This window comes from Pelophylax lessonae, assembly GCF_965119305.1.
Source record: "Pelophylax lessonae genome assembly, chromosome: 3".
In the NCBI taxonomy this organism is placed as follows: domain Eukaryota; kingdom Metazoa; phylum Chordata; class Amphibia; order Anura; family Ranidae; genus Pelophylax; species Pelophylax lessonae.
Genome location: NC_138770.1, coordinates 531,660,032 through 531,674,173, shown reverse-complemented (window position 1 = coordinate 531,674,173; position 14,142 = coordinate 531,660,032). Strand labels below are relative to the sequence as shown.

General features: G+C 46.5%; 1 protein-coding gene across 1 annotated transcript in view; it reads right to left on the bottom strand.

Annotated features, from left to right (window-relative positions):
• The window catches only part of AHCTF1 (AT-hook containing transcription factor 1), a 310,501-nt gene that overhangs the window by 33,132 nt on the left and 263,227 nt on the right, over positions 1 to 14,142 (bottom strand). Inside the window, exon 33 of the mRNA XM_082252084.1 lies at positions 3,624 to 5,397. Coding sequence (XP_082108210.1) covers positions 3,624 to 5,397 — 1,774 coding nt within the window. The remainder of the gene's footprint in view (positions 1 to 3,623; positions 5,398 to 14,142) is intronic.

The following is a 14,142-nucleotide window of genomic DNA, read 5'->3' as shown; positions in this document are numbered from 1 at the left end:
CTCCCCAGAGTGGCTCGATGATATTGAGGTCAGGAGACTGGGATGGCCACTCCAGAACCTTAACTTTATTCTGCTGTAGCCAATGACAGGTTGACTTGGCCTTGTGTTTAGGATCATGGTCATGTTGGAATGTCCAAGTACGTCCCATGCGCAGATTCCGGGCTGCTGAATGCAAATTTTCCTCCAGTATTTTTTGATAACAGACTGCATTCATCTTACCATCAATTCTGACCAAATTTCCTGTGCCTTTGTAGCTCACACATCCCCAAAACATCAGTGATCCACCTCTGTGTTTCACAGTAGGAATGGTATACCTTTCATCATAGGCCTTGTTGACTCCTCTCCAAATGTAGAGTTTATGGTTGTGGCCAAAAAGCTAAATTTTGGTTTCATCACTCCAAATTACTTTGTGCCAGAAGGTTTGAGGCTTAACTCTGTGCTGTTTGGCGTATTAAGCGGGATACTTTGTGGCATTTGCATAGTAAAGACTTTCTTCTGGCGACTCGACCATGCTGCCCATCTTTCTTCAAATGCCTTCTTATTGCGCATCTTGAAACAGCCACACCACATGTTTTCAGAGAGTCCTGTAATTCACCTGAAGTTATTTGTGGGTTTTTCTTTGCATCCCGAACAATTTTCCTGGCAGTTGTGGCTGAAACTTTAGTTTGTCTACCTGACCATGGTTTGGTTTCAACAGAACCCCTAATTTTCCACTTCTTGATTAGAGTTTGAACACTGCTGATTGGCATTCTCATTTTCTTGGATATCTGTTATATATCCCTTTCCTGTTTTATACAGTTCAACTACCTTTTCCCGCAGATCCTTTGACAGTTTTTTTGCTTTCCAAATAACTCAGAATCCAGAAACGTCAGTGCAGCACTGGATGAAAGATGCAAGAGTCTGTCAGGAGTCCAGAAACTCATTGACCTTTTATACACACACACTAATTACAAGCAAACAGATCAGAGATGAGGATGGTTTTATTTAATAGCCATTTAAAACCCTGTGTGTCAAATTGTGTTCATGTTACCAGGCAAAAATCACCAGGGTATGTAAACTTTTGATCAGGGTCATTTGGGTAGTTTCTGTTGTCATTATGATTTAAAAAGAGTAAACACAGTTGATTAATAGATGGCTTCAGCCAAACACTAACCATGAGTGAAAGAAAAGTTGTGTTATCATTCATATTCTCTGAAAAATGGCCAAGAAATCATAAATTCTGCCAGGGTATGTAAACTTAAGAGCACAACTGTAAAGTCTAGGTACTCCAATCATTGAGTTGGTTCCAAGGGGTAACCTAAGGGGTTACGTCTAGATGTGGAATTCCTGTCTTTTGGTTTGGTGTGTCCATTCACCTGAAAGTGGCAGCATAATCTGAGTAGTTCTGATGATGAAGTGCCCTGTGATAGGCAAGACTTTTTCTTTGAGGTCATGGAGAAAACGAAAAGAGGGATGAGGAAAGAATTTTAGGAGGTAAAAGGCAGCAGCTGCTGTTACCCAATCTCTCAATGCAAGGAAATGTTCTAAAAATTGGGAAAATAAAATGGCCCCCAGGGGTTTTAAAGCAGCGAATAAGTGTAATTGGACAATGTTTAAAAATGATCTTCTATTGGCAAATGGTTAAAAAGTATTCATTGTAATGTTAACAAATATTTATACCATAGTTGTACATATAAAATATGAGCTTTGGTAACAAATAATCCATCAAAGGTAATGAGATAACTTGTGGACTCAAAACAAAAATCAATGAACGATCACAACCAACAAGATGGTACACTGACGCATTTCGACCTATGGAGTGAGGTCTTCCTCATGTGATGTCTTAAAATTGATGGATATCTATTTACCAAAATGTTTCCATGAATCCAGAATCATCCCAAAAGGAGTCCTCCCAGACTATGGGGCGGGGTAAGGGAAGGACCGACTTGAAGGGCCACGTTTGGAGCACCCCACGTGATGAGAGACCTGCCCATGTACTAGGAGAGAGTTGCAAGAGGTTTCCTCTGGAAACCAGCCAGGAGGGCTGTGGGTGGATGCTCTTGCGGGGATACATATTTGCGATACATATCACTCGCACGTACTGTATTCCACTTTGATACAACTGGACATTGCCCTTTGTCATCTTGCAACTCTCCTATTACATAGGCAGGTCTCATCACGTGGGGTGCTCCAAACATGACCCCCTGCAAGTCAGTCCTTCCCTTCACCCGCCCCGCGGTCTGGGAGGACTCTTTTTGGGATGATTCTGGATTCATGGAAACATTTTGGCAAATAGATATCCATCAATTTTAGGACATCACATACCCCCTGAAGAAGACCTCACTCCATAGGTCGAAACACGTCGGGGTACCATCTTGTTGGTTGTGATCGTTCATCGATTTTTGTCTTGATTCCACGAGTTATGTCATTACCTTTGATGGATTATTTGTGACCAAAGCTCATATTATATGCACAACTATGGTATGATTATTTTTAACATTACAATAAATACTTTTTAACCATTTACCAAAAAAAAAAAAAAAAAAAAAAAAACAGTTAATGTCACAAGTTAGCATTTGTGAATTATTTCCTGTAAAAGGGAGAACAGAACAAGAAGTTTAGTGTCCGGCTTCCTAAAGAATTTTGTGCTACTGTATGTTAATCTCAGTAAAGTTCACAAAACACGTAAAAGAAGCAGCTTTGTTCTGGTTCTAACCTGCTCAGCTACGGTATTGCTGGTTAGTAGAGTTCTCAAAGGTCATATACCTCCCCAGAGTTTAAGACAAGGTTAATTAGCATTTTTACTTCACAAAATATTGTTGGAGTTGTATCCTCAATGCAAGGTTACAGGGACCCTGGAGAGTCCACTTCCTGGAGTTTATGCTTTGGGCTTGCAGGATCACAAGAGGCATGCAGAGAGAAAAAACCTGCATTAAACCTACATTTTTAACCTGTGTGTATAGTTTAACACCTACATATTATTAGAGTCCCCCTTCCATGGTGATAACATATGCCCGAACCCCTGGCACACCAGCTGAATTGGTAAAAGGACTTCTAGATACAGTTAAAGTGGTTGTAAAGGCTCAAAGTTTTTATGTTCTTGCATTATAAGCAAATACCTACTTGAGCCCCATCTCGATCTCGCAATGTGCACAGGAGCCTTGTCTGTCTGGGGTCTCGCCCTCCTCATTGGCTGAGACAGCAGCCATTGAGACATTGAGGAGAGAGTAGGGAGCTGCGTCAAGCCGCAGCTGTGTGTAAATAGACACAGAGCATCGGCTTGGGAGCGAGCTTGCTCCGGTTCCCCGACCGCAAGCTGCTTGCTGTGGGGCACTTTGTGGGAGGGGCTAGGAACGCCAGCAGGGGATCCGAAAGGAGGAGGATCAGGGCTGCTCTGTGCAAAACCACTGCACAGAGCAGTTAAGTATGACATGTTTATGATTTAAAGTTTTAAAGTGAATTTTTGAAAAATATGCCCCTAATCTGAATCGCACTACCAATTCTATATGTAGCATTCAACAAAAAAGGCCCAGTGAACACCTTAGTCTTTACAATGGAAACCACTTAACAGGGAAGATATGAAAGCTTTAAGATTTTATCAGAAAGCATAACAATGACTATATAGGAGCATAAAGCAAAAATACCTTTTGTATACTTTCTACGTCTTGGAGTAGGAGTGGTAAAAGCAAAGGTAACTGTGGAGGGATCTGGAAATGTGGATGCATTACTCAAGCGAGTCCTTGTTAAACGGATGCTTTTAGTCTGGTCATCTTGATCAGCATTAGGTTCCATGAGTTGATGGTCTACTGGATGCAAAGCATTCAGTTTTTCCTCCACACTCTCCTCTGACACTGAAGGAAGAGTACGTTTTCTAGTCTGTCTGACAGACAAGTTACCTTGCTTTGTTACTTTGGTCAATGCAGGTTCTTCAGCTTGATCTAACAAAAGGGGTTTTTTAGAAAGTTCTGTGGATTCCTCTGCAAGTTTGCCAACACTGGAGCTTCTTAGTCTTTTCCTAGGTGTGTCTACAATTTGAGCTTGTGACTTTGCATTTTCCTGCTCAGATGCTGAAAGATCTATCTGATTTTCAGATTTTATCCTTGACCATCGTAAGGAGACCCTTTTTGGAGAAACCGATGGACTGGGATTTGTTTGAACGACATTAAGCTCAAAATGCTTGACCAACTCATTTACAGCACTCCTACGGCCTCTCGTAGGTGTAGTAACTTGTTCGTTTTCCGTTTCAGAAATCTTAGTTATTGCTTCCGTTTCAGCTTCCTGTATAATTTTAGATGATCTTGTAATCCTTGGAGGTGTTAGAACACCAACCTTTGGGTCTGGCAAGTCTTTAGTTCCTTTGTTCACTTGATCTAAAACTGGAGCTTTACCTCTACGAGTTCTCGCTGGAGAAAGTGGCAGCTGTGCTGTGACCTCCTCTACACTTGTTAATTGCACTTCAGTATTTTGAGTTTTTTCAGGTACTTGGTTTATTTTCCTTCTGAAAATTTGTGAAGATGGTTGTTCGTCTTGTGAAGTGGAAAGTGTCAGCGTTTCTTCTACTACTTTAGGTTTTCTACCTCTTCTTGGAGTTACTGGATGCTGAACCTCAAGATCTGCACTGTTACTTTCAGATCTTGTTGATTTTCTTCCAGTTCTCCGCGGGGTTTGCGGGTTAGCAACCGCAGGCAAGTCTTCCATTGGTGAGGTTTCTAGAGCTTCTCCGAGCCTTGCAACATCCGATCTTTGTGGTGTTACCGCCTGGATAACGCTCTCAGCTCCCACATCATCTGATTTGGTTTCCCTTTTTTTTGCAGGCGTCCTAGAAGTGCGGACACTTCTGCGCTTCTTTACAGACTCCTTTCCGTGGGCTGGTTCGTTATCCCCTTCAGAAGTAAAATCCTTGCCGCTTGTACCTTTGAATACATCAAGCAAGTTTTCTTCTACAGCTACCTTAATTGGCTCTGGTACGTAAGGTAAGGTCTTCATGATCTTCGTCTTATGTTCACCATCTACAAGGGTGAATGCATTTGCAGGGCATGTGTCAGTAATTTTAATCTCTTGGCTAGCATATTCCTCAGTCTTTGAAATTTTCAGTTCTTTGTCTGAAGGATGATTAGATTCAAGTGCTTCAGTCTCAGAAGCTTCAGTTTCGCCCACTTCCTCAGCTTCACCTCCTCCACCTTCTTCCTCTTCTCCTTCACCTTCTTCCTCAAGGATTAATGTAAAATTACCAGCAGCTACAGCATTCTCTACTTCAGCATCATCAGTTTCCATGGAATTTCTATCATCAGAATGTTCACATTTGTAGTGATCTTCAAGGAGTTCAGCGTTTGAATCCACATGAAGTTCAACAGCTGGAAGCAACTCATGGCAGCTGGTCATGAGTTCAGATGCCTGTTTTTCCTTTAAATCCTTACCCTACAAAAGAAAATTAAAGATTTTATTTTCTTTAAGTAAAGCTTTTTTTAACCCAACATACAAAATTGTATTTATAATTGTTGCAATATTGTCATTCAGAAAGTATAAAAAGGAATGCTAACATATTTCACTTTACCACTTGACCTCCGGAAGATTTACCCCCTTCCCCCACCTTCCTGACAAGGCCATTTTTTGCGATACGGCACTGCCTTACTTTGACGATTGAGCGGCCACTAATAGAGCATTCTTCTGGTGGTATATGATCACCTCTGCGTTTATTTTTTGCGCTATAAACAACAAAAAAAAAAAAAAACCTGGACAAAAAAAAAAAAAAAAAGTTTGCTTTCCAGTATAAAACATCAAAAAAAAAAAAAATGGATTTTTGTAAAATCTTACCGTAAAATCCTTTTCTCTTAAGCTCATTGACAGACGTAGTCCTCGTTGATTAACAACAACTCGGGTTATACTGCCCTCTACAGGAGTAGGACTAGACAGGAAAGAAAACATTCTGGCCACACCTTAGGGGCAGTCCCAGAGGGTATATCCTCTCTCTCTGCTACAGCAAATCAGTTATGTCACAAAGCAGTGTTTAGAGAATTTAACCCAACCCAACTCAAAAACAGAGGGGCGGGTACTAAGTCTGTCAATGAGCTTAAGAGAAAAGGATTTTACGGTAAGATTTTACAAAAATCCATTTTTCTCTGTCGCTCATTGACAGACGTAGTCCTCGTTGATTAATAACTCGGGACGTCCCAAAGCAGTACCACAAATGAGGGGTGGGAAAATGGAAATCAAAATCCAATCTAGAAGGCCCAACCGGTGCCAACTAGAAGTTTTAAAGGCTCATCAATCACACGATGAGAGTCAACTGAAATCGGATTTTTGTAAGATCTTACCGTAAAATCCTTTTCTCTTAGCTCATTGACAGACTTAGTCTTCTTGATTCACAAGAACTGGGTTATGTTGTCTCCGCAGGAGTAGGACTAGGCAGAAAAGAAAAAAAGTTCTGGCTCCACCCTAGGGGCAGTCCCAGAGGGTATATCCTCCCTCTCTCTGCTACAAGGCATCAGTTCGGTCACAAAGCAGCAACAGAGAATTTAACCCAACCCAACTCGATAGAGGGGCGGGTACTACGTCTGTCAATGAGCTAAGAGAAAAGGATTTTACGGTAAGATCTTACAAAAATCCGATTTTCTCTGTCGCTCATTGACAGACGTAGTCTTCTTGATTCACAAGAACTGGGACATCCAGAAGCAGTGCCACAAATGAGGGGTGGGATTGACAGAAATCAAAATCCAATCTAGAAGGCCCAACCGGTGCCAAACTAGAAGTTTTAAAGGCTCATTATAAACAAAGAATGAGACTCAAATAAGGACCACTGGTCTCCTCAAATTGCGGCCTGCAAAACCTTGCGGCCAAATGAGGCATCTGCCGATGCCATCACATCAACTTTATAAAATTTCGTAAAAGTATGTACCGACGACCAGGTGGCCGCCTTGCACACCTGGACCACTGACGCCTGATGGCGGTAGGCCTAGGAAGTACTGAGCGCTCGAGTGGAGTGCGCCTTAACAGGGAACGGAGGAATCCGACCCTTAATAGAATAAGCCTGTACCACCGTCTGTCTAATCCATTTGGAGATAGTCGCAGCAGATGCAGGCAACCCCTTTCTGGGGCCATCCGTGATCACAAAAAGTGAATCCGTCTTACGGAACGATTCCGTAGCCTTCAGGTATACCCTGATTGCCCGAACCACATCCAAGGAATGCAACGCATATTCCCGAGGATGATTGGGCTGAGGACACAAGGAAGGTAGCACAATATCTTCATTCAGATGAAAGTCTGAAACCACCTTAGGAAGAAAGGATGGCTTCGGATGAAGAACTACCTTATCCCTATGAACCACTAGATATGGGGAATGGCATGATAATGCAGCCAGTTCTGACACCCTGCGTGCAGAAGTGATAGCCACCAAGAAGGCCACTTTCTGAGATAATGTAAGCAAGGGAATCTCCCTGATCTTTTCAAAGGGAGTTTCTGCAGAACCAACAACACCAAATTAAGATCCCAAGGTGGTAAGGGCGCGCGGACTGGCGGAGCCAAGTGCCGCACCCCCTGGATGAAATTCCGCACCAGGGAATGAGTAGCCAAAGGCTTCTGAAAGAAGATTGCTAATGCTGAAACCTGACCTTTGATGGTGCTCAAGGACAGTTTCTGCTCAACCCCCTTTTGCAGAAAAGCCAAGATTCGGGTCACCGAATAGGTACGTGGGGGAAATCCCAAAAATTCACACCACGCAATATAAGTCTTCCATGTGCGATAGACTTTGCTGGAAGTCGCTTTCCTTGCTTTAATTAGAGTAGGAATAACTGAAGCTGACAACCCTCTGCCCTTCAGTACCTGGGTCTCAATGGCCAGGCCATTAATACCAGCGACTGTAAAGCACGATGGAAGATCGGTCCTTGAGACCGCAGATCCTCCCTGAGAGGAGGTCTCCAAGGAGCGTTCGCGACTAGCATGTCCAAGTCGGCCTGACCGGCTTGACGAGGCTAGCCTCGAATTTCCAGGATAACTGGAGTTTCCTCCATCTCTATCCTGCGGAGAAATCTCAGCAGCAACTTGAGAGGGGGGAAGACGAATAGTAGCTGATACTGCCTTTGTAGGCCGTTCAGCGCGTCTGCTGCGTCCGCTAGAGGAACGCGGCCGCGCGTTACCAACCTCCGCGCCTTCCTGTTGAGCCGATATGCCAACAGATCCACCCCCGGGATGCTCTGATCAAGACACAGATGGTGAAATCCTTGGTGATCGACCTAAGTCATCACCCTGATATTGTCTGACTGGATCCGAACCAGGCTGCCCTAGAGCTGCTTGGTCCAGGCAATCCGACAAAGTCTGATCGCTCTCTGTTCCCACACATTTATCAGAAACTTGATTCTTATCAGGAGTGATAATTTCTCCTGGTTGAGCATTAGAGACCGAAGTCACCAGACTAGAGGCTCCTTGGTCTGTTTGCTCAACCGGATCCGATTCCTGTAGGGAACTGAGACTAATCTTTGGAAAAGGTAAAGAAAATGATCTGTTCAGGGAACGGTAACTACCGCTCCCTGTAGCACCTAAATGTTGGAAGGGAAGAATCACACCGGTAGCAGTGATCGATACTCGATCTTGTGTCCTGATCGTATGATCTCCTGAACCCCTTAGTCCGAGATTCAGGAAGGCTCTAGCTCTGAATGCCGGTGAAGACGTCCCCCCACCCTCAAGCCGGGTGGGGGCGCACCTTCAGGCTGTATTAGCCTTAACTTCAGGTTTGGCTGAGTCGGCCTTTTGTTTGCCCGACCAGCGCCTCTTGAACCCTCCTAGAAGGGCTTTGCCTTTCCCGCTCGCCCCAGCGGAGCGAACGAACCCTTTATGAGCGGCAAAGAAAGGTCCACGCTTGTTACGAGGTCCTTTAGCTTTAGCCGCCTGCGGCAAAAAAAGTGCTCTTGCCCCCAGTGACATCCTTAATGATCTCATCTAGGGTGGCCCCAAATAGGCGATTCCCCTGAAAGGGGAGAATCGCCAAGGCTTTTTTGGAACCTAGATCCGCTGACCAGCATTTTAACGACAGCACACGTCTGAGGATTACCGCTGACATAGATGCATGCCCTAACAAGGGGGTGGCATCCAGGGCTGCGTCACAGACGAACTGCAGTCCTTGTATAATTTGTTCCATCAAATCAGATGCTGCCTGGGGGATACCTTTCCCCTTTAGGTCATGGCGTACCAATCTTGCCCATTCCGTTAATGTCTGTGAAACTAAACCAATGACAATCACTGGTCTAAAGGCTGACCCTATCAGGGAAAAAATAGTGCGGGACTCCGCTTCCATCTTCCGATCCACCGGATCCTTAAAGGACGGAGCGTCCTCCAATGGGATAACAGTGGCTTTATTCAGTCTGGAAATAGGTGGATCCACCACTGGTGGTACAGTCCATTTCTTAATGAGGGATTCCTCAAACGGATAGTGTCTAGCAATGCGCTTGGAAACAGCAAAGGTACGTTTTGAATGATCCCATTCCTCTTTAATTTTATTACCAAAACATTTGGGTAAGGGAAAAACCTTCGACGTCTTGGTAGGTTTACTAGTACCAAAGGGAATTTCCATCTCAGTTGCCTCTGCCGGTAAAACCTCAAGTCTTAAGGTTTCCCGGACCGCCACAACTAGTGCGTCCACCAAGGCTTCTTCTTGTGCTATGGCGGAGGCAGGAACGTCCTCCTCACTGTCTGAGGGAACTTTACCTGAGACAACAGCCCCTGCAGAGGGACCTGCAGCTGCAATGACCATCTCAGAATCTGAAGTATCAGATGACATAGGGGTAGGCGGGGTCGGTTTCTTGACCCCCGTCCCTGACAGGCCGTCTCCACCCGAGACACCAAAGACTCCAAAACTGCTGTGAATGCATCCATACTCTGAACTGGAGGGTCCTGCGGCCACCTCGAGGGAAACAGGTGGGGGCACCTGTGTGGCAGGGTCCATGATTATTCCAGACACTTGCCGGAAACAATTAATTTGCCAAAAGCGCCACAGCGCCCCTCAGTGTTACCTGCTTAGGGACCCCTACAGAGCGAGAGAGAGAGAGAGACCCCAAGGCTCACCACTTGATGCTCAGAAGTTTCAATACAACCTGTTCCAGCACTGTCTATTACAGACAGGAAGTCTTTGGATGGCTTTCCTGGGTAAAAGGAGGCAGCTCCGCCCCTTTGCACGCCTTCCGGCGCCTCCCCTTAGCTCCTCGAGGTGTTTGGTCACCTCAAACATGGCCACCCCCATGCTGGAGACGCGAGGCTACGCCGGGTAAAAAGGAGGCGGCTCCGCCCCTTTACACGTCTTCCGGCGCCTCCCCATAGCTCCTTGAGGTGTTTGGTCACCTCAAACATGGCCGCCCCCATGCTGGAGACACGAGGCTACGCCAATATGGCGGCCTCGTGCGATCTGTAAGACAATGGCGGCGGCCTGTATCGGATAGCGGCGCTAGCAGCGGCCTGCGGGATGTCTATGTTCGGCCTGGCTGCCTGCGGGAGTATCTCGGCCCCACAACCTTCACCCTGAATGGTGATAAGCCTGGCCGGCGGTACAGGACCCTGGCGGGCCGCATGCGGTCCGTGGGCCGTCGGGAGGCAGCCCTCTGTCCTTCCGAAGTGACCCTTTGCTGGAGGAATGGCGATCTGGACTGCAGTGACTCAGGCACCTCCCCATTAGGCATCGGCCTGTGTACACCTCTGACAGGTAGGATACCTTTTACTTCAATAGTAATGCCCCTTATAGTACTGCCACTGACTTCAGTCACCCTTACAGTTTTGCAATGACCTAGATAGTCAGCTCCCAAACCAAGCCTCCTGGTTTTTGTTCACAAAAAAATCACACTCAAATTGGGGGATCTGTGACCTGTTATAGGATAGAGGGGAGACCCATCCTACCATTCCAGAGAGGGGCCCGCGTCCACCACAAACCCGACAGGGGGGGGGAGGGGGAACATACTACTCACCATACCGGAACCAGGCGGGCGCCCACTCCTGACAGAACCCCTCTCCACCGGGGTGGGGGGGCTGTCGACCAATACGGACGCCGTGACTCTGTTGGTCATTGGCGTTCAGGCGAGACGTTTAACTCGCAGGGTCAGTCCCCGTCCAGTGGGACTATGTCGCGGCCGACCCAGCGCGGAGCTATGGCCTGCACGCGCTCGTAGGCTGAACTGGGGTGACCACTGGATCTCAACATCCAGCCCGTCGCCCAGTTACAGCTTGCTTGCTTGAAGATCTCACAGGAACACTGGAGAAAAAAGCTGTCTAAAAAAATCTAAGAAAAATTCCTGCCAGGACCGAAGATCCTAGCAAGGCATCTAGGTCCTTACTCCTAACTAGACAGAAAAAAACTGATTTTCTGTAGCAGAGAGAGAGGATATACCCTCTGGGACTGCCCCTAAGGTGTGGCCAGAATGTTTTCTTTCCTGTCTAGTCCTACTCCTGTAGAGGGCAGTATAACCCGAGTTGTTATTTTTTTTTTTTAAAACAGTGAGGTTTATTGAAACTTTTTGGTACAATACAAAAATAAACCGTGCATTGAAACTGCGATCAGATTCATAACACATTGGGGTACAAAAATACAAATATACAAAGCGATTAACACTTAGAAACAGAACAGACATAGTAAAAATAAGGCAGTAGTCAGTGACTCTCCGTCGGCCCGACACTCAAACAGAAAATATTGGTTTAACAGGGGCGGTCAGCATAAAGTAGTTACCCACTGCACTACTGAGCCATATCAGGGCACTGCACCCATTTGTCCCAAATCTTGTTGAACTTCTGAGGGCACCCCCTATGTTTATATAAAAGTTTATGAAATGGGATGACACTATTAATTTCCTTAATCCACAATCCTAGAGTAGGAGGAGTAGGTCTCATCCACCTCCTGGCTATCAATTTACGTGCTATAAACAAAGTTTCCTGAAGAAATATGACAGTGGATTTGGGCATCTCTCCATCCGGATAGACCCCCAGGAGACACTCCCTAGGGGAGAGCTGCAGAGGAGACCCCATCTTGTCATGCAGAAATGTGACTACTTGTTGCCATAGAGTCTGTAATTGGGGACAACTCCACAATAGATGAAAGAAGGAAGCATCAGGGTCTCCGCACATAGGACAAGAAGGGACCAAGTCAGGGTGATATTTGGACAGTCTAAGTGGGGTGAGATAAGCCTGGTGTATTATAAAGGTCTGGGTTAGGCGATCCGACAGTTTTGGCGACACTCTGCGGCACGTCTCCAGGGCATCCTCCCATTCCTCATCCTCCATGGCCCCCACACTGCGCTCCCAGCGGGTCTTAAGTGCAAAAGCCAAAGTGGTCGAGGAAGGTGTGTGAAGCTCAGAGTAGAACATGGAAATTAGGTGACTGGGTTCTGTACTTTTAACAATCTCAAGGGTGGTAACCGATTCTATCTCAGGAGGGCCGTCAGGGAATTGAGATCTATAGGCATGGGAGAGCTGTAAGTATCTGTAGTGCATGGGGCCCTGGAGCGCAAACTGGTCTTGCAAGGTCTCATAAGACCGTAGACCAGTGGTCGTGGAGATATGGCTAAGGAGGAGAATACCCCTCCCGCTCCATACCGACAGGTCAGGGATGGAGAGGAACTCACGCAATGTACTATTATGCCACAGAGGGGTGAAGGTGTGGAATGGAGGGCACCGAAGCCTGGACGCTACCACCTCCCAGATCCGACAATAGTGGTATAGAAGAGATCTGGGGCACAGGGGCTCCGGCGAGCCCCTGACGCCCCTAAGGATAACTAGGAGGGGGTCCCCGAGGGGATGAGCCCACCCAGGGCAGAGCAGGGTCAAGAAGCGTTCTCTATCCGTTTTATCTATGTGAAAGAACTGGGACAACTGAGCTGCCAGATAGTACAGATTAAAATCCGGCAGGGCCAATCCCCCTAGATTTGTAGGATTCTTGAGTTTGCGCCAGGAGATCTTGTGCCGGTTAGCACCCCAAACAAAGGTCTTGAGGAGTGATTCCATCTGCTTAAACAGCTTGAGTGGCAGGTAAGTAGGAGAGTGCCATACAACATAGAGTATTTTGGGAAGAAGAATCATTTTAATTAAATTGACTCTACCCATGACTCCCAGAGGTAATTTGGACCATACTTGAATTTTAGCCTTAAGCAGAGGGAACAAGGGTTGAACGTTATCCGGGACATAATCTGCTGAGTTAGCTGTCACTTGAATCCCTAAGTATTTAATGCGGGATACACATTGTAAGGCCGGATTTGCGGGGGCGATCGCCTGCGGGCTCTCGTCAAGCGGGAGAATTTGTGACTTATCCCAGTTTATCTGAAAACCGGAGAATCGTCCGTACCGTTCAATTAAAGAAAGGGCCGTGAGTAGGGATTCTCGAGAGTCTTCCAAATATAACAAAGTGTCATCCGTATACATGCTGATCTTCTCCTCTCCTTACGTAGGCCACGAATCCCGGGATGTGCTCTAATGGCCATCGCCAGGGGTTCCGCGGCCAGGGCATACAGCAGGGGGGAGAGGGGGCACCCCTGTCGAGTGCCACGGGATAAAGGGAAGGCGGTCGACTGCCAGCCATTTGCCAGGACCCTAGCTACCGGGGCGCTATATAGAAGTTTGACCCACTTAATAAAATTAGGTCCAAAGCCGTATCGGTCCAGACAGGTCCATAGAAATGGCCACTCTACCGAGTCAAATGCTTTAGCCGTGTCCAATGAGACCACCACCCTGCCACCCATTCCGTCGTGTTGTGCCTGGAGATTCATAAATAACCGGCGAAGGTTAAATGAGGTGTTCCTCCCAGGCATGAACCCGGCCTGGTCCGAGTGTATGAGTGAAAGGATCACCTTGTTAAGACGGAGGGATAAAATTTTCGCAAGGATTTTAGTGTCTACTGGGAGCAAAGAGATGGGACGGTAAGACTCTGGGGCGTGTACGTCCTTGCCCGGCTTGGGGATGAGCACAATTAGCGCCTCCCGCATAGAAGGGGGTAGGGTTGCATCTTTGAATAGAGATTGAAACAAAGCCAATAAGTTAGGAGAAAGGAGTTCCGAATATTGGGAGAAGAATTCAATCGGGAGGCCGTCTAGGCCGGGGGCCTTAGATCTAGGGAACTTGGACACGGCTGCTGCAATCTCCTCCACAGAGATGGGTGCCTCGAGGGTCGCCAACTGGTCGGGTGTCAAAGTGGGAAAGTCAATA